This window comes from Sitophilus oryzae, unplaced genomic scaffold (assembly GCF_002938485.1).
Source record: "Sitophilus oryzae breed Bouriz unplaced genomic scaffold, Soryzae_2.0 scaffold_1307_pilon_pilon, whole genome shotgun sequence".
NCBI lineage: Eukaryota > Metazoa > Arthropoda > Insecta > Coleoptera > Curculionidae > Sitophilus > Sitophilus oryzae.
The window spans coordinates 1,758,883-1,779,243 of record NW_022145957.1 but is presented as its reverse complement, the minus strand read 5'-3'; the positions used below and the strand labels follow the sequence as shown (position 1 = coordinate 1,779,243).

The following is a 20,361-nucleotide window of genomic DNA, read 5'->3' as shown; positions in this document are numbered from 1 at the left end:
GTTAATAAATAAATAAATAAATAAAGTATCACGAGACGTAATTAAATCGTGGAGCTGAACGCATCATGTACACTCTTCCCTAGAATGTACAGAAGTACTGATATGGTACTGATTGGGTCGACCGCGACGAATCTGCTATATCCCCTTCCACGTCTCTTAGAAATGTGCACAGTTTCTTGGTTTATTAAAATTTCATACGTTTGGCAACGTTTTTACTGTTCTGTCATTATAAAAGCAGTGGACTAACCTTGGCCAGCCCTATATATTGATGCAACTGCTATGTTAACTCAGTAACCATCAATTCGAAGTTGATCAAAGAATGCAAACTAGAGATACTGAACAAATTAGGCAAAGAAAATAAACCACTCCTACTTTACCTGACCCACCAAGAGATGGAAGGCAATGAAAAAGAAAACGATATAGCTAGAAAAAGAGCAAACACTCCAGTAACGGTTCCTGGAACCTTTCTGCTTCCCAAGTGGAAACTAACTTAAAGCGGAATTTAAGAACTTAGAAGACTCCATCCATAACCTGAAATGGGAATCCTCCAAAGGTCCAAGACACGCAAAGAAATTTCTCAGGACTTGCGACCGAGAAAAATCAAAGATTTAAGTAAGAACAATCTTCGGATTCTCACGGTTTTTTAACAGGACACTGTCTGATCAATGAATATCTCAGTAGTCTCATACAGATGTACCTGGATTGATACCTAACAGGAAGGACATATATAGTATTTCTAAGTCAATTGAAAATACTCAGACTCTTAATTCCCTTGTCCCAATAAAGGAGGCGACATAGACAGTGCCGAAATTAAGAGTCCCAATCTATTCCAACTGACTTCAGATAAACTATACCAGTTTGTTGCCACTTAAAGGAATAATATATGATATAATTGTATACAGGGTGTTTCAAAATACATGTGCTGTCTCTTGTGGGGAGATTCCTTACTTAATTTATTTCTCATATCAACATAGGTCCGATTGTGCTTTGTTTCGTAGCTACAGGGTGTTAAAGTATTAATATTTTTTGGATTTATTATAATTTTCTTCCAAGTACTTTTGGCGTTTCAAATGAGGTTTTGAGGGTAAAAGTTACTATAAATGCGACATATTTTGAAACTAAAAAAGTGTCGACATATCCACCAGGGACGTGGATATGGGTTATCACTGGAATATATATTTTTTTTAAAGCATGTACGCCACTGACTTGGCGGCATGTACGCCACTGACTTGGCGGCCTCCTTGATGAGATAAACGCAATTTTATTAATTTGCCTGATCCAAGTCTAATATCAACCTTTAAAAATATTAAATACCATTAACTTGTGAAAGTTTTAAATAAGTACTCATTTTTTCCTTATCAAAAAATATGAAAAAAAGTTCCTATAACCATGGGTATGGAAATGCATATAGTTTCAGAGTTAAAGGATGTTACAACTTTTTAACATTAGTTTTTTGTAATTATCTTAAATACCATTATTTTTTTATTTGAAATTGCTGTAACGTTGGACTAATAGTAATAATATTTAGTAATAAATTAGGTAAAATATATAATTTATTAATTTTATTTTTATTTTATTATTTGTGATTAATAAAATTGCGTTTATCTCATCAAGGAGGCCGAATTCGACAAAATATCAAGAGATAACTTTTAATTGGCATTAATTGGCCTACAAAATTTTGATATCAAAAGAAAAAGTCAGTGGCGCACGTTTTTTATTTTGAAAAATATTCCAGTGATAACCTGTATGCACGTCCCTGATGAATTTATCCACACTTTTTTAGCATTAAAATAATATGTAGCACTTATAATAACTTTTACCCTCAAAATTTCATTTAAATCACTCAAAGTACTGGGAAGAAAATTATAATAAATCAAAAGGTTATTAAGACTTTAACACCCTGTAGCTACAAAAGAAAGCAGAATCGAACCTATGTTGATATGAAAAATAAATCTTACTTTTATGTGAGGAATCTTCCCGGGAGAGATGACACATGTTTTTTGAAACACCCTGTATACCTCCTAGTACTGTTGCTACTTAAGTAAATAATATACTGATAACTGATCTGTATGCTACTTAAAGGATTTCTACTAATATTAATACCTCTACTACTGCTAGTTAAACAAAAATCTAATCTGTCCAAAAGAGAAGCCCGTTGAAGATGACTTCAACAGATAATATTTAAAAAATTACAGAAAATAAAATTTACACCTGTGATTTAAAATAACTAGAACCATCCTCACTGTAATGCATCATCTCGTTGGACAGACTATAAGTGAACTTGCATAAGTAAAAGTTTAAATATTTTATAAAAACTGAAATCAAGTTCAGAATTAGATATTTTTCTCAGTTAAAAATACAGAAGATACATTTATTACACTGCTTGAAAAAAGATATAAAAATGAAAATTTTTAAAGGTCTAATATAGAATTACAATATAAATATAAATTTGTTTTTGCAGGCTTTGTCTAAATGCATATTTAAATCTATCAACAATTAAAAATCAACACAAAAAAAAAAAGATGATTGCTATTTATAAACTTATAAAAATGTCTTGCCTTGCCACTACAGAACAGCATTAAAAAAATTTATTTATGTACAGTTCTCATTTTCAGAAATTTGCCAAAAATCCTTGATTCAGTTATGCTGAGTTTGCATTATCTCCATTATCAGGTGGGTAATTATTTGTTCCATTCACAGCGAATGATGTTCCAAGACCATACAGGTGACCAGAAAATTTAGAATCGTCAATAGTATCCTCAAAAAACATCTAAAAAGGAATATTTTAAACAATTATAATTAATGAATATTCTTTCAATAGAGTTACCTCCTTCATCTTGAAAAAGGCCATTCCAGTAAGTAGAGAATCAGATCCAGCTTGATGTTGGGGTCCTACACGTTCCAACTCAAGTTGCTCAGCTACCTCCTGTAAACCCCCTTTTAAAGTTTTGCAAGACTTCATGAGGTACTAAAATCAGAACAATAAAAAATTCTAATCATCCATAATGTTTATGAAACAGAATTGACAAAGTCTTACCTTAACATCATATATTGTTGGAAAGTACAATTTCAACAAGTCAAAAAATTCGTTTTCATCTTGAGGCAAGTTATTATCGGTAAGTAATTTGATCAGATATCCAAAATCGTACCCCGAATGAAAGCTTAACCATTTGATATTATCCATTAAAACAATGCCAGAAGACATAAGTAGTTCGGCAAATTCTAATGGCTCAATACCCTCATCTTCATGTTTTTTAAATTGGATTCCGGAGTTGGTTAACAGGTCTATACTGTCTTGTGCATACATATCTTCTCTACAAGTACAGTTTTAAAATACTGTAAAGAATATAAATACTTTGATAAAATTTTAACTTACTGTAAATTAAATTTAAAGTTAAATTGCCATGTAGTGTATGATCCACCAGGTGTCTTGCCATTATCGTCTAAGAATGTAAGACCAAGTTGTATTATTCTTAACAAATCAACATTACATCTTAACATTTGATACTGATAATCAGCCGAACTTCTAAATTCCCCTATAGGCCGAGCCACAACTCCTGGAAATTCAGTATCCATGGCAACATACTGGTATTTCTGAACGATCTATAGACATAAAATGAGAGTGAATTTGTATAAATGTACTTAAGGAATTAATTACCTGTCTGATAGTGCGAAATTCATCTTCTAAGTTATGAGCCCAAACATCTCTGATTCCACAATCTTCATTATTTGGTAGTTGTAAGCTACCAACTGTAGCTGTTGGCATTTTTGATGAATATTTTATTTAGCAATTGCAAGTACATGAAATGAATTAAATGATCTGGTCATTGGAAACCGGGTTTCGTCGTATTTTCCTCCTTTTGATACCTTAATTAAGAAAATGTATTATTTTATTGAGTATAAGGGCGGATTTACCCAATTTCTTAATTGCTATTCCTTAATTCTTATTTCTAGTCTTTAATTTGTAATTCTTAATACACAATTCTTTATCCCTTATTTTTTTAGAGACAGTTATCCAATGTCTTAATCTTTATTTCTTAATTCTTAAAACTGACACTAGTAGATCAAATCAAATCGTTTTTACTTCGCTGTGTTATTGTGTGTAATGAGGTCCATACAAAAAATTGCAGCACTTTCGGGTTTGTTTATAACCATGGCTTGTTGTGTCGCTACTCTCGTGAATTGCCACCGAGGTTGTAGGCGATTTGGGGTTCGCCCCATGAATAGAAGAAAGGACATGGAAGGCAATTTTGGAACTCCAATACAAGACATGCCTTCCTTTGAATGGGACGAACAACAGTTCACAAAATACACAAAAAATTAACATTTCAAATTTTCATGCATGCGCATCTACACGTTTTCCTTAATCGCTAATTCGTAATCGCTAAAAAGTTAAAAGTTGGGAACTTTCAAAATAAAGAATTACGAACCGTGGTTAAGAATTAAGGATTAAGACACTGTATAACCAAACTAACTGCATAGCACGTATTTTATCTTTTTATAATTTAGCAAATAAGAAATAAGAATTAAGGAATAGCAATTGAGGAATTGGGTAAATCCGCCCTAAGTTTAGCAAAATATGCATGCAATAAGGGTCAAGTCAAATTACCTTTTAGAAAAAATTTACATAAAATATTCATTAACTTGGTTAGAGAGTAAAATTACTTGTTAAAAGATTTTGAGGCATGAAAAACATTTAATTTTTTAGAAGCGGCAACAAAAGAGAAATGCAAAGTTGAGAATTTGTGGAATTTGACGTAATTTTGACAGAATGAATGGCGTGTTTTAACTTTTAATCTTTGGTGCGCAACTTTGATCTTATAGATCATATAATTAGACTATGAATTAGACTATATGATCAAGGCCACATTTATTAAAAAAAATAAAAATCTGACAAGACAGAATTATAAAATTACCCGTTTCGACCGTGTTCGTTTATGTACAATTTTTTTTTCAAATAAATATTCAAATAAACGTTTATTTCTTACGTAAAAGCATTTGAAACAATCGGAGTCACATCCCTGCTGTCACGTTTCCCTCTAAAATTAATTTCTTTCATGATCTGTGGGTGTCTCACTTTGACAACTCCTGTGGTTGTTAAATCGCCTCTTTGAAAATCGGAAAACCAGCAAAAACGTTTTTTGTTATTGTTGGCGATTTATAAATTTGTTTATATATTCAGGAATAAAAGAAAATTAGTTAAAGATGTCTCAAACTGAAGATACAACAGACAACACAGAAATCGGCGAGAGCGGGGTAAGAAAATGTTTACTGTGTATTTAAGAAAAAGCGTTTAATGAAATTTTTTAAAAGGGGAACGATAATGACTCCTCATCAGATGCTAACTCAAAGAACGAGGATTTTGACGCAAAATTGGAAACAGATCGTAGTAAACGTTTTGATTTTCTTTTAAAACAAACTGAGATTTTCTCACATTTTATGAATCAGTCTAAAACTCCAACCAAGCCAAAATCTGGAAGACCGAAAAAGACTAAAGAGGAGGTTGCTGAGTAAGGCACAAAATTTTTAACTATAAATATAAATAAATTTTTAACTAAAAAAATATATATGAAATTCTGTTACTATTTCATTTGCTAATCCAAATCGTTGATTGTTACATATCAACATAATACCTTCTATTCTTAATCAAATCTTACATAGGTCATAATTCATAATTGTTATTGAGTTATGATTATTATTTAGTCACCGACATCGAAAAACAGAACAAGAAGAAGATGAAGAACTGTTGGCTGAAACAAACACCAAAACAAAGGCAATGATTAGATTTGACACTTCTCCATTCTTTATAAAAAATGGTGAAATGAGAGATTACCAAGTTAGAGGATTGAACTGGATGATATCATTATATGAAAATGGTTAGTTTTTGATTAACTATTAATTGGACATATCTTTATTTGTTCTGTTTTTTAGGTATTAATGGTATTCTTGCTGATGAAATGGGTTTAGGAAAAACTCTGCAAACAATATCTCTGCTAGGATTTATGAAGCATTACAAGAATACTGCCGGACCCCATATTGTAATTGTTCCAAAGTCGACTTTATCAAATTGGATGAACGAATTTAAGAAATGGTGTCCCTCACTTAGAGCAGTTTGTTTGATTGGGGATCAGGAAGCTAGGGTATTTGTTTATGTTTTTTTTTTAATCATAAATCAGAGAATATTTTCCTATAACTTAGCTGTTCAAAAAATATTAGTTGTAGTATACACAAGTGATTTTTATATGGCATAAAATATAAAATAGGTACTATTTTTTGTGCATGTATAGAGTGTGCCAAAAATCTTGCAACAAGTGGCTTGAATAAAGATATATATGTATACAGAATTTTTTCAGCATGTCCACCATAAAAAAAATTCTTTTCACTTATGTCATAGGACAACTGTCAAAATTGGCGGCAAATTACAGAAATCTATTTGCAAAAAGTTAAGAAAGTTAAATTATAGACTATAGTATATTTTTAAGAAGCTTATAACAGGACAAAGAAAATAAAAAAAGTAATAGGATGATATTCCAATTAAAATACATAAGTTTCGCTCATATTTCAAGAATGACAGCTTCCAGCGAAAATTTAGATATGCTACTGAATTTTATATTATCTCTTAGGACTCAGTTTTCACCTTTTCGATAAGTTATAACACAACCGAGATATGAAAGGGGTCGAAAAATGCAACATTTTCCGATTCACCCTGTATTTCAAAAACCAAGGGAGCTAGGACAAATCTGTGTAGCATCTTCAATTTAATAAAAATATAGCACAGTGATGTAAAAACTGACATCCTGTACAATAAAGTTTTATATAGGGTGGTACGAACTGTATTCCGGAAATTTCGACAGCATATTCTGCAGATAAAAATAATTAAAAAAAGTTTTTATAAATGTATGTCTTGAAAGGCTTAGTTTCGGAGATATAGGGTGTAGTAGTTTTTTTTTATTTTGATTTTTTCTAAATAGTTTCTGAGGTATAACGTCAATATTTGGATTAAAGTTGGTGTCTGGGAGTTTTTTGACATGAGAAACTTGGTTTTGATGTCAATATGACTCCTACTTATAGAGGGCGCCAACTACATATTTTTAACTGGTTTGAAGAGTAACAACTTTTCGTCCGTACCTGTATAAATCTACTGACTAAAAAAATATACATTTACAACGTTTTTTACATAAAAAAGGTCTCTTGGTAAAAATCGCTAGGAGTAATGGTTCTCAAGATATTTGGAAACGAAATTATCAATACCTGTCATCGTTGACAAATTAAACATGTTGACTAAATAGTTATTAGACTGAAATCATAAATTTGAAGTGTTTTTGTGCCAAAAATTCAACAGAAACTGTTTTATCATCATTTTTTCAAAGAAAAATTTATCATTTCAGTCAAATAACTATCTACATCTCAACATATCTATTTTTATTGTAATAATGACATGTATTGACTATTTCCATTCTAAATATTTTGCGAAGTGTTGCTTGTAACGATTTTTACCAAGAGACATTTTTTACTTAAAAAATCAATGAAATGTATATTTTTTCACTCAGTAGTTTTATACAGGTACGGACGAAAAGTTATTACTCTTCAAAACAGTTAAAACACATGTAGGTGGCGCCCCCTACAAATAGGAGTCATATTGATATCAAAATCCCAAATTTCTCATGTCAAAAAACTCCCAGACACAATTTTGATCCAAATATTAGATATTATTTGGAAAAATTGAAATAAAAATGAAACTTCTACACCCTGTATCTTCGAAACCAAGCATTTTAAGACATACATTTATACAAACTTTTTTACTTATTTTTATCTGCAGAATATGCTGCCGAAGTTTCTGGAATACAATTCGGACCGCCCTGTATATTTTATTATATTTTTAGTTATTGTAATATGTTTTTAATAAAATGCTTGGCATTTTTGTTTTGATAAAAATATGTGTTTGAATTTTGAGTTTAGGTTGGAAACTAAAAACAAATACGAAAGATAAACATAAAAAAATATTCCAGAAATCCGCGTTATTCACTAATTCGACTGTAGCTGTTTCAGTATGTGAATTATCGAAGTTCTACTGTAGTTGTATTACCTTTTAAATTGTTAAAAATACAAAAAAATACGTTATATTTTTAGATTAATATTTACCATGTTTTGTTGTATTGTTTTAGAATACTTTTATAAGAGATATAATGATGCCAGGTGAATGGGATGTATGCGTAACATCGTACGAAATGTGCATTAAAGAAAAGTCAGTATTCAAAAAGTTCAATTGGCGGTATATGGTCATTGACGAGGCGCATAGGATCAAAAATGAGAAATCTAAACTTTCCGAAATTCTCAGGGAATTCAAAACTTCTAACAGGTTTGTTTCTATTTTTATTTAGGCCATGCATGGTTTTTCACTTTGCGAATAACTTTTATTTATATGTAATAACTACCAACCTGTAACAAATACAGGCGTGACTTACGCGTTTGTACTTTTGACACTAATAAGTTAAAACGCGGCCCACTTCCAAATTTCCATACCGTTTTAGAGAAAATTAAAAAAAAACATGAAAATATAGTTGAATATTTCCTAAAGTCAGTGTTAACTAAGGTCACTAATAGTTGTAAGTCCTAAGGCCAGTATTACACTATGAAATTTCTTTGTCAAAGATTTTATTTTATCAAAGAATTTGACAGTGAATAAATAATATTTTACAAAATATTGTATATTAACAATGTCAAATTTTTCATCAAATATCTTTTATAAAAGATATTTGACAAAAAAATTTGATAGTGTAATGCTGGCCTAAACATCACTGTTTTTCTCAAAATGTCAGTAATAAAAAAGGTTTTCCTCTTGTAACCCAAGTAGCATTTTTGGACACATTTTAGGTAATGTTTCTAATAATCGTGTCTATTTCTTGACACAAAATGGAAACGGTATGCCACAAATAGGAAACGTTTTCAAAACTTGGTTTTATTACATGCGTTTTGCGTTTCCAATGTGGTGGCACCATAGTTTAAGGAAAAGAGTAGTTGCACTCTCGCAAATATTTTCTGCCAGTTTTTGCAAGCTGTCGAATATCGGCAGGTTGCAAAGCGTTTCAGTTGAATTCCGTCCGTCGAGCTGCGAGGTTCGAGCGTTGCGTTCCAGCACAGAGACGGATTGATAAAAAATGAGTGCATTACTGTGTGCTGCTATTAATTGTAGTAATAATTCAAAAATTGTTCTTTGATTTTTTTTTAGATTTCCATCGGATATAAATCGGCAAGCTGATAGTAATTATCAATTAACATTTAATTATATTTGGTTATTTTAGAAGCTGAGATATTATGTAATTAATTAAATATTATTATTTTTTTTAGCATGTGGGCAGATTTTAAAAATAGTTTTTTAGATATACAGGTTGTCTCAAATATGCGCATGAAAATATTTTTTGGTCAATGGATTTGCTATAAAATTTTCATTCAATAATAGTTTACGAGATAATTTATATAGATTTATGTTTGAAACAATTTTAGAGTAAATATTTTGTACATCTAAAGTCTCCGCAAATTATTCATATTTTTTAATTGATAGAATTTTATAATAGCATAATCTATTATAAATTTAGTGGACTGTATTTTTTTATGTTTTTTTATTTATTTTTTATTATAAGTGGTCGTAATATAACAATATTCAAAATATTATAGACAAAATATTGAGTTTATATTTGAGGGAAGAAAAGTGCCACACCTAGCTTTAAACCACCTTAAATATACAGGATGGCCCATTAGTGCGAGGAGGTCCAATATCGTCGTGTCGTTGTCGAAGATGTGAAAAAAGTTTTATTCATATGTTTCAAGGATTATAAAGGGGCGTATCCTAAAATATTTTGTTATATACAGGGTGTCACAAAAAAGTTGTGGTAAAGTTAGTTTTATTTTTTTTAAATTATTTTACATCATTCTATATACATTATTCTATTTCACACTCATTTTACCGTATAAAGAGGATATTTCTCCGGATAGCATAGCTGCTGTGTTGGAGCCTCATTTATTACGCACTCATTTCTGGGACACCCTGTATAGGGTATTTTTTATGGCGTCACCAAAATCGTAATACTTAAAATGGTATATCTCAATTTTTTTAAATGCCACATTCTGTATATTATTTTTCTGTCAGATGCAGAATTAAAAAGTGAACATTTTTTTATTTAAAGGGTTTCTAAATTTTTAACGGTTTCGCAGTATTATATTACATATGGCTCTTTAAACAGTAAATTTTTATCAAAGCCACCTAATATGATCTTTGTCTGATATTTTATCCTTGGAAATCCCATATGTAATGAAATACAGAAAATATTTGCAAAACGGCTAAAAATTTAAGAACACTTTAAATACAAAAAATGTTTACCTTTTAATTCTACATCTGAAAGAAAAATAATATACAAGGTGTTGCATTTAAAAAAAATGATCTAATATTTTAAATATTACGATTTGAGTTTAAAAATATTCTGTATCTGATAAAGTAAATTTTTCTACACCAATTTATTCTGGTATCCTTCGTGTTTAAGAAAACATAGCTAAGTATTAACAAAGTTATATTCACTCTAGTTTTTTACCACCTTTCGTATATAATGTTTTTAACCAAAGTTTTAGTAAATATGAAATAGAATGGCCACACCGCAGTGTGCTTTAAATAAAGACGGTGTACTATATGCAGAATTTTATGCCGAATCCAGTTATGTACAGAAAATTAAACTTGTTTTAAATCAAAAAAAAGTTGTAGAAAATCTCTGAAATAGATAATAATATAAAAATAGGTAATTATATATTTTTTCCGCATTTCTTCCAATCAGAAGATTTTCAGATACAAAAGAATTTTTACCTACGCGAAATGTGAAAATATTCTGTTTTCAAACAAGTTTTTACTCGATGATCAATTTTTTTATTTTATTTTATTGTGAACTCATATTTTCCTTATACTATGGTGGCACTAGCCGTTTCCTGAAATGTTTGGAGGCGGAATCAAAACTTTTGGAGGAAATGTTTCGAAACATTTTCTGCAATTTGTGTCCAAGATATTCCCGTTTTCAGCAGCCACTGTTTCGAAATTTAAAAAAAACAAAATACCAAACTTAAATAGTCTATGTGTGGATTTCAAAATGAAAATAACCATCAGCAATGTCGACCTCCCATAATTTATTTATCTTAACAGCCGATATAAAACATATATTTTTAGTTAAAAACGCTATCACTAGCCAACATGGCGGAATTTTAATTCATTATTTTATAAAATTAATATGGAGTCGGACACAAATCATCTACATTATATCATATTTGTGTCTAAAAAGAGAGAAACTCGTGTTTCGAAAATGAATCGACAACAAATGGAAACCTTGTTTCCAAAATGTTTCGATTTAGCGCTAACTGTGTAGAAATTTAGAACTAGTCACCTGTCAACAACGCCAATCAAAACTTCTGGTCAAAATAATTAAAACATTTTTGTTTACTTATTATAGCACAATTAAAACATAAAAACATGTACCTATTCCATTGTGGAAAAAAGAGAAAAAAAACTTTTGCTGGTAACATTTTTCTTTGGTCTCCTGTTGGGTATGGGTAGTGGTTGTTATTACATTTATTTGTAAAACAAATCATCTCTGTAATGCGTATAACAAATAATTGTAAAATCGCATAAGAAAAATACCTCTATTTGTACTCACAGGTCGGTCAAGTTTGCCCCCCGTACTAGAGGAAATTCAAAAAGAGATATACCACTATTTTGCACTCATTTTGCACAATTTTGCACACCATAAATGATATTTTGCACACTTACCTAAGAGAAACTAGAGCCGTTTTTTAAACGGGGGGCAAACTTGACCGTTCCCCCCCATTTGTTACGAAATTGATTTATTTCTATGTACATCGATTCGGCTAATTTTGCACAATTTTGCACACCTATTTTTAAATTTAGCACACCCTTCTGACGAAAGTTATAAGGGGTTGAAAATTTGAAATTTCCCCCCCATCTGTGACTAAATTGAATTTTGTTTATATCAAACGAATGGGCTAATTTTGCACAATTTTGCACACTTGTTTTTGAATTTTGCGCATTCTCCTGACTAAAGTTATGCGGGTTTGAAAATTTGCAATTTCCCCCCCATCTGTTAAGAAATTGAATTTCGTTTATATCAAACGAATCGGCTAATTTTGCACAATTTTGCACACCTATTTTAGAATTTTGCACACCTTCCTGACGAAAGTTATGAGGTTTTGAAAGTTTGCAATTTCCCCCCCATCTGCTAAGAAATTGACTTTTGTTTATATCAAAAGCATCGGCCAATTTTGCACACCTATTTTAGAATTTTGCACACTCTCCTGACAAAAGTTATAAGGGTTTGAATATTTGAAATTTGTCCCATTGTGTGTGAATTGTCTCATTTAAAAAACATAAGTATGAGTCATATTTGAAAATGACAGATCTCAGCGACGCGACGTGGAAAACTGTACGGAACCCAGACTTCACCTTTTCAATAAGTTATAGGATAACCGAGATATGAGGGTTGTCGAAAAATGCAAAATTTTCAAATTTGCCAGGTATTTCAGGAAGTAAGAGGGCTAGGACAAATCTGTGTGTAGAATCTTTAGTTTTATAAATGTTCTTCTATGCAAGCTATAAATTATCTAAAAGGTGAAATCTAAGTTCCGTGCAGCTTTTCACGTCGCTGAGATCTATCATTTTCGAAATATGACTCATACTTATGTATTTTTAAATGGGACATTTCACACACAATGGAATAAATTTCAAATATTTAAACTCTTATAACTTTTGTCAGGAGAGTGTGCAAAATTCGAAAATAACTGTGCAAAATTGTGCAAAATTAGCCGATTCGTTTGATATACACAAAATTCAATTTCGTGACAGATGACGGGGAATTACAAATTTTCAAACCTTCATAACTTTAATCAGGATGGTGTGCAAAATTCAAAAACAGGTGTGCAAAATTGGGCAAAATTAGCCGATTCGTTTGATATAAACAAAATTCAATTTCGTGACAGATGGGGAGGAAATTGCAAATTTTCAAACCTTCATAACTTTAATCAGGATGGTGTGCAAAATTCAAAAACAGGTGTGCAAACTTGTGCCAAATTAGCCGATTCGTTTGATATAAACAAAATTCAATTTAGTCACAGATGGGGGGAAAATTTCAAATTTTCAACCGCTTATAACTTTCGTCAGAAGGGTGTGCAAAATTCAAAAACAGGTGTGCAAAATTGTGCAAAATTAGCCGATTCGTTTGATATACACAAAATTCAATTTCGTGACAGATGGGGGGGAAATTGCAAATTTTCAAACCTTCATAACTTTAATCAGGATGGTGTGCAAAATTCAAAAACAGGTGTGCAAAATTAGTCGATTCGTCTGATATACACAAAATTCAATTTCGTGACAGATGGGGGGGAAATTGCAAATTTTCAAACCTTCATAACTTTAATCAGGATGGTGTGCAAAATTCAAAAACAGGTGTGCAAAATTGTGCAAAATTAGCCGATTCGTTTGATATAAACAAAATTCAATTTAATCACAGATGGGGGGGAAATTTAAAATTTGAAATTTTAAACCGCTTATAACTTTCGTCAGAAGGGTGTGCAAAATTCAAAAACAGGTGTGCAAAATTGTGCAAAATTAGCCGAATCGATGTACATAGAAATAAATCAATTTCTTAACAAAGGGGGAACGGTCAAGTTTGCCCCCCGTTTAAAAAACGGCCTTGGTTTCTCTTAGGTACGTGTGCAAAATATCATTTATGGTGTGCAAAATTGTGCAAAATAGTGGTATATTTATTTTTGAATTTCCTCTAATACGGGGGGCAAACTTGACTGACCTTGTACTCACCTATGTCCTTCCTTCTGCTTTTTTTATTATGGTACTATAAAAACTTGCAAGAATGCTTAAATGCAAAAACTGCAGAACAAAATCCAAACAATAAAGTAAGGTTTTGTTTTCATATTTTACAGAATATTAAATAAATTATGGAAACTTTTCAGGCACAAAATGGATACGAAATCTGTAAATGTGATCCACATCTGTTTCTTAAAAGTTTCGAAAAATTTGTGACACTAAGATCTTTATTGTTATAGCTTATGTAGCAAAACCATATTATGGTAAAGTGTTTCCAAACAAAAAGCGATTTATGTTACGAAACATATGTATCAAAAATTTAACGAAACTGTTTTGCAATGTTTCTTAGCAGAGATTTTGTTTCGATTTTGTGTCTAAAAATGCTGCTTGGGAAAGACAATCCGGAGACGTACGGTATTAAATCTATCATTCTGATAGTCAATTCCGGGATCCCGGGATTATAGGTTCTTATCCGGGATTTCAAAACGACATCCCGATCTCGAATATAAAAAATGTTATAAAATATTATTTTGATTTTTTTTTTAAAGCAATTTTTAATATAATTTGTTATTAAATGACTTTAGATTATTACTAACCGGTACACCTCTTCAAAACAACTTGCACGAACTCTGGGCTTTGTTAAATTTCCTCCTGCCAGATGTGTTTAACTCGGCCGACGATTTCGACTCTTGGTTTAATACGAATCAATGTCTCGGCGACAACGCACTTGTTGAGAGGTTACACGCCGTACTTAAACCATTCCTACTAAGAAGACTGAAGGCTGAAGTTGAAAAGAGGCTCAAACCGAAGAAAGAACTCAAAGGTAAGGTTTGGTAACGTAAATACAGGGTGTCCCAGAAATAAGTGCAAATATTTTTTTGTTATTTTTTATTTAGGGTTGGTAGATCTGGTCAAAAGAAACATATTTTCGCTTTATCATTCTTAAAATAAATTGGCATTAACTGAGTTATTTAACTTTGAAAATTTAAAAAAATAATGGCAACGTTTTGAAAGCCACCGCCAGCAATCGATAGTCTGTCGCAAATTATCTGGCAATTATCAGGAGCTCGGCTTGTTCGACGTCCAGTGTTGACATATCGGCTAGAAATATTTAAAAACGACTTGGAAAATGCAGATTAAAAGTAAAAAACTTACCTGTTTTAAATGTATGTCAAAACGGACTCACGGTTAAGTACAGTTAAGTCTTAACAACACTTCATTTCACTACGATTCTTGACAGCAAGACACTTAAATGCCCACGTATATTTGGCACAAAATACATTCATATGCCATCTGAATTATTTAGGATTATTTTTTGAAAATTTAAACTTCTCTTTTTTTCTATCTCACACTCTTGTTTTTGTGAATAAACACCAAAATAATTGATATATTTATTAGAAAAATAAAAGAATTTTTACGAGGCTAATAGGCAAATGTAAGGCTTACCTTACTTTGCCTATTTTTTCAGTTTTGTCAGAGGTCTACTGTTTTGAGTAGAATCTCAAATGAATGGATAACCTAAAATTCAATCAGCTGATATGTTTAAATGTATGTCAAAACATTGGCTATTTACATATCTAACAGAGCAGGCTGATTCAAAAATTTCGAAAAGAAAGTGCAAAAATATTTGATTAATTTATTAAAAAATGTATAGTCCAGTCAATCTAGACATTCATTCAAAGGTACATAAATTTACAACAAGCTGAAAATGCTTGTAATTGTTTAAAACATAATTAAAAATAACATTTTAAAATTCCGAATCATTCCAGTGCCTGAAAAAAAAATATTTTCGCGATTTTCAGCAAAACGGTAAGTTTTATTATAAAATTACTTCAGACAAAAATTATATATCATAAAATTCTCTATAAAAAATGTCACAATACTTTTTTTCCTTAGAGCCACTGTTTCTAAGATATAACGAGTCATAGAGTTGTAGTCGTCATAATATGCACACGTTTCCACGCCACCTGTGAGGTAGTGTACTTAGGGCGTTTTTTTAACGTGATTTCCCCAGTAGGCCTATTCCACATGTCTATTGTGATTCTGTTTAATTGAAAACTATTGCAGAATAAAAGATATTAGTAAGGATTGGAAATTTTAAAAGCGATGGAAATTAAAAAAAATAGAAATTTACTAGTCTGATTAATAACCGTCAAATACTTCTTCTTGTTGTTTTTTTTTATCTTCTTCTTGATTTTCGTCTTGTTCGTTTTCTTCATCCTGGATGTAAATAAATTGCGTCAAATTGACTATTGACGCCGTCAATAGTGATATATCGCATGTTTCTTCATTGGTATCAAACGAATCCTCTACTATTGGTGATTCAACATTAGAACATGACCGGTCTTGACAATTTGTACATGCCAGAAAACAAAACAGTTCAACTTTTTTTACAACCACATTTAGCACTGCATCCCTTTTTAGAGTTGCAAAAAATTGTGTTTAGCGGTTTTTCCGGCGCAGGTGGTAAGTCTGAATTGGTTCTAATGTATTGTCGACCAACTTCCAACCTCAGTCTTTTGAGTCTGGCTGATAACCAAGCCACACTTGAACTTGGTAATATACCCGGAAAAGATGTTGATGAGCAGCAACTGAGGTTGGAGGAAGACAAGCTAATTGCACCTCTTTTTTATTTCGATATCTATAATATTATAATCTAAGCAGAGGTGGTTTTTTTTCGGAGCTCCGTACATAGAAAGAAGAAAGCGAATCCCGTAGGTGATAATATATCTTCTTTACTTGAATTACTTTTTTTGAAAACTTCAACACATTGAACTAAGTCATATTTTTCAAACATTTTAAAGACTGTTGTTTTACCCCTCCTGTAAAATGCAGACGTCGTATGACAGCCAGTTATTGCGTGTAAAAATAGTACATGATTTTGAGTCTTTGCAAAACTGGTTGGACTGTTTCGTTCTCTGGCATGTACAAATTGTCAATGCCGGTCATGTTCTAATGTTGAATCACCAATAGTAGAGGATTCGTTTGATACCAACGAAGAAATGTGCGACACATCACTATTGACGCAATTTACTTACAACCAGGATAAAGAAAACGAACAAGAAGAACAACAAGAAGACGTATTTGAAGGTTATGAATCAGCCTAGTAAATTTCTATTTTTTTTTTTATTTCCATCGCTTTTATAGTTTCTAATCCTTATTAATATCTTATATTCTGAAATAGTTTTCAGTTAAATAGAATCACAATAGACATGTGGAATAGGCTTACTGGGGAAACCACGTTAAAAAAACGCGCTAGGGACACTACCTCATAGGTGGCGTGGAAACGTATGCATAATATTATGACGATTACAACTCTTTGACTCGTTATATCTCAGAAACAGTGGCTCTAAGGAAAATAAGTACTGTGACATTTTTTATAGAGAAATTTATGATCTATAATTTTTGTCTGAAGTCATTTTATGAGAAAACTTACCGTTTTGCTGAAAATCGCGAAAAACCTTTTTTTTTTTCGAGATTTTTGACCTTTGACCTCGCATAATTTATTTTTCCAGGCACCGGAATGATTCGGAATTTTAAAATGTTAATTTTAATTATGTTTTAAACAATTACACGCATTTTCAGCTTGTTGTAAATTTATGTACCTTAACTCTTATTTTTTGGTCTAATTTGACCGGACTATTTGCAGTGAATAAAATTAATTTAAGTATTTTTTTTTTGTAGGAATTTAAAAATTTAAACTTATAACTTATAAACATACATAATTTGGATAACATAGGAGGTGGCATTACATTGCATTCTCTCGAAGCACTATAAACAAATTTTCGGAAACTGAATAAGCGGCACTCAAAAGTTTTTCAATATTTCGTCAAAATGTCAAGAAAAATATAAACTTTTCAACATTTTTTTTTCGCAAAAAACTTCATAGGCGTGTTTCTGGAGTGGAAATATACTACCAGTTAAAATACCTGCACTTATTTCTGAGATACCCTGTATAAAAAAAGGTATTTTATATTTTCAGTTTCCCTTTTTTTCAAGGAATTTTAAAGGGTTTCCCAGATTTTCATGGGATTTCATAAGACTACTTTTTTCTAGATATTCAGGATGTGTTTTTTTATATATCAATGAGTATCCAGGTTTCATAGCCATACATAGCTATGGGGTAGATAAGGGAATATTATGAATACTATAGGAAACTATTGCTTTTGTAAAAAGTTTATGCTATGTAGTACTCAACAATAAAAAATCGTTTTAAAAAATTGATTTGTGCTTATACATACTCTTATATGGGAACATTCTCTCTATTACAACACAATGTACGTCAAATAAAATTCCGTTATTAAAACCTTAGACAATGTCAGTCCAAGATGATACTTATTCATTGAATATTTCTGCTTTTTTGTAGTATATGTTGGGTTGAGTAAAATGCAGCGCGAATGGTACACCAAGGTCCTCCTAAAAGACATCGATATAGTGAACGGCGCGGGAAAGGTGGAGAAAATGCGACTGCAAAATATTTTGATGCAGCTTCGCAAGTGCACCAACCACCCTTACCTTTTCGACGGAGCCGAACCCGGTCCGCCCTACACCACCGACGAACATCTGGTGTACAACTGCGGCAAAATGTCCATACTAGACAAACTGTTACCCAAACTTCAGGAACAGGGTAGCAGGGTTTTGATATTCTCACAGATGACGCGTATGTTGGATATTTTGGAGGATTACTGCCATTGGAGACAGTATCACTATTGTAGACTTGACGGGCAAACGCCACACGAAGATCGACAAAGACAGGTAGGTAATGTTTTAATTCAAAACTATTTTTATAATGCAAAAAAAATCGTGTGTGTTTTGGATGGCTCGAAAGGAAACAATATTTTTGCGACGTTTCTCGACTTTATTGTCTCTTCTTCAGGCACTATAAAAGAAGCAGTTTTTTAAAAATATCAAAATAAAATTAACTGGCCACTTACCCAAAACATATATTAATCGATATACCTACAAACATTCATGGCGATTCCAAACGCCAACACTAATACACATACAGACGAACGAACAGAAACTTAACGGGTATTTTTTGGCCCGATATACACCAATGCTCGGTTTATGTCGTCCTGACACCAGTTGAATTAATTTCGGTACCAAAAAAGGATTGGTTTTTTGTTTCCTTTATCATTAATTTCTTTCCCCGTGTTTCTGGTGCTCTTAAGAGCCCTAGTCAATTTCTTATATGTGCAGGCTGGTCGGAATCGCCATAAACAAATGGAATCATAAAAGTGGGCCTGATAGTAATTATCAGGCCAATCATATATATTAATTGGTGACTATAGTCAGAAGGTGACTATCGGCCTGATCCACTGCGACCTTTTCAGATCTATTGTGATTTTCTTCTGATCCTGAAATTAACATTCTCCACTCCTATCCTTTTCAAAAAGTCAAGGAACTTGGAGACTGTACGTTTCATATTGCCGTCTGTCAATTGTCTATCATTATCTAGTACAAAGAACAGTACATTTGCCAGGCTGTCGCACCGACGTAAAATGTGTTCTGTCGTTTCCTCAAATTGACAGAACTTTTGCACATGACTTCGTTGGTCAATCCCATTAGCTAAAAATGCCTATTCAGCTTGCAAAGCTCTGTTAGTAGAGATGAGCAAATCTGCGATTTTCCAATCGCAATTGAAACTGCGATTGCAATTTTTAAATAGCAGCGACTATAACCTGCATTTGCGATTTTAATATTTACCAAACCAAATTATTCATAAAAAATGCTTTTTCTAAATATGCCATTGAGCCACGCTCGTTCCATTTGAAAAAATTGAGATATGATTAAAATTACGATTTAGGGCATCTTTTAACTGGCCAGGACAAGACGCGAAAAACAATAGTCCAAAACAATAGAAGTAAAAAAATACCGAGGGTGACATTTAAAAATCAAAAGTTGTAATCTTTCTGGTGAAACAGAAAGTTGCCCAGACAATTGAATAAGTCAATCAATCCTAATTTATGTCATATACTAAGATACTAAATCTCGTTTATTATCATAAAAAATAAAAAAGTTATAGGAGTGAACCATGCACTCTTGAGAAGCACCCGGTATATTATGATCGTGACCCTAGAAAAATAGTACCTTCTCTATAAATAAATAATAGTACGAGAGCTAGCATCGTCGGGAAAACAAGTATTTTAAGACGTCTGGCTCTTTGATATATCTTTTATTAAGCTCTCTGGAACAGCATGCGGCCCGTCTGGCTGCCGATACCCGTTGCGTTCACTACTGCGCATCCAAAGAAGGTCCTCTATTTTTTACTTAGCGCTTTAAATTCTAGTATTGAATAAAAATCGAGCAAGTCTCCATTAGCTCGGAGCGTAGAGCCTTCGCCTATGAAGCAAAGGTCAGTGGTTCGATACCGGCTGGGGGTGCAACTTTTTTATTTTTTTTTTCGTTTATATTCTGATAGTAAAGTATTAAATATTTGCTTTTTTATCACCAGAACGGATGGCGCTTATGGGTTTATGATCCGTAGTGTA

The 20,361-nt window shown here is 31.9% G+C and overlaps 2 protein-coding genes across 2 annotated transcripts in view; one reads left to right on the top strand and one right to left on the bottom strand.

Moving 5' to 3' along the window:
• Positions 1 to 2,321: 2,321 nt before the first annotated feature.
• LOC115874926 (CCR4-NOT transcription complex subunit 7) lies at positions 2,322 to 4,768 on the bottom strand. The gene is made up of 6 exons (XM_030890225.1): positions 4,610 to 4,768; positions 3,659 to 3,867; positions 3,377 to 3,603; positions 3,038 to 3,314; positions 2,828 to 2,968; positions 2,322 to 2,770 (listed from the first exon to the last, which is right to left on the bottom strand). The coding sequence occupies exons 2-6, from the start codon at positions 3,764 to 3,766 to the stop codon at positions 2,642 to 2,644; spliced, it is 882 nt and encodes a 293-aa protein (XP_030746085.1). The 5' UTR covers positions 3,767 to 3,867; positions 4,610 to 4,768; the 3' UTR covers positions 2,322 to 2,641.
• A 289-nt stretch (positions 4,769 to 5,057) lies between these two features.
• Positions 5,058 to 20,361, top strand: part of LOC115874925 (chromatin-remodeling complex ATPase chain Iswi) — a 38,697-nt gene continuing 23,393 nt past the window's right edge. The window contains exons 1-7 of the mRNA XM_030890224.1: positions 5,058 to 5,256; positions 5,314 to 5,510; positions 5,704 to 5,876; positions 5,932 to 6,140; positions 8,166 to 8,359; positions 14,455 to 14,693; positions 18,237 to 18,625. Coding sequence (XP_030746084.1) covers positions 5,206 to 5,256; positions 5,314 to 5,510; positions 5,704 to 5,876; positions 5,932 to 6,140; positions 8,166 to 8,359; positions 14,455 to 14,693; positions 18,237 to 18,625 — 1,452 coding nt within the window. The 5' untranslated portion in view covers positions 5,058 to 5,205. The remainder of the gene's footprint in view (positions 5,257 to 5,313; positions 5,511 to 5,703; positions 5,877 to 5,931; positions 6,141 to 8,165; positions 8,360 to 14,454; positions 14,694 to 18,236; positions 18,626 to 20,361) is intronic.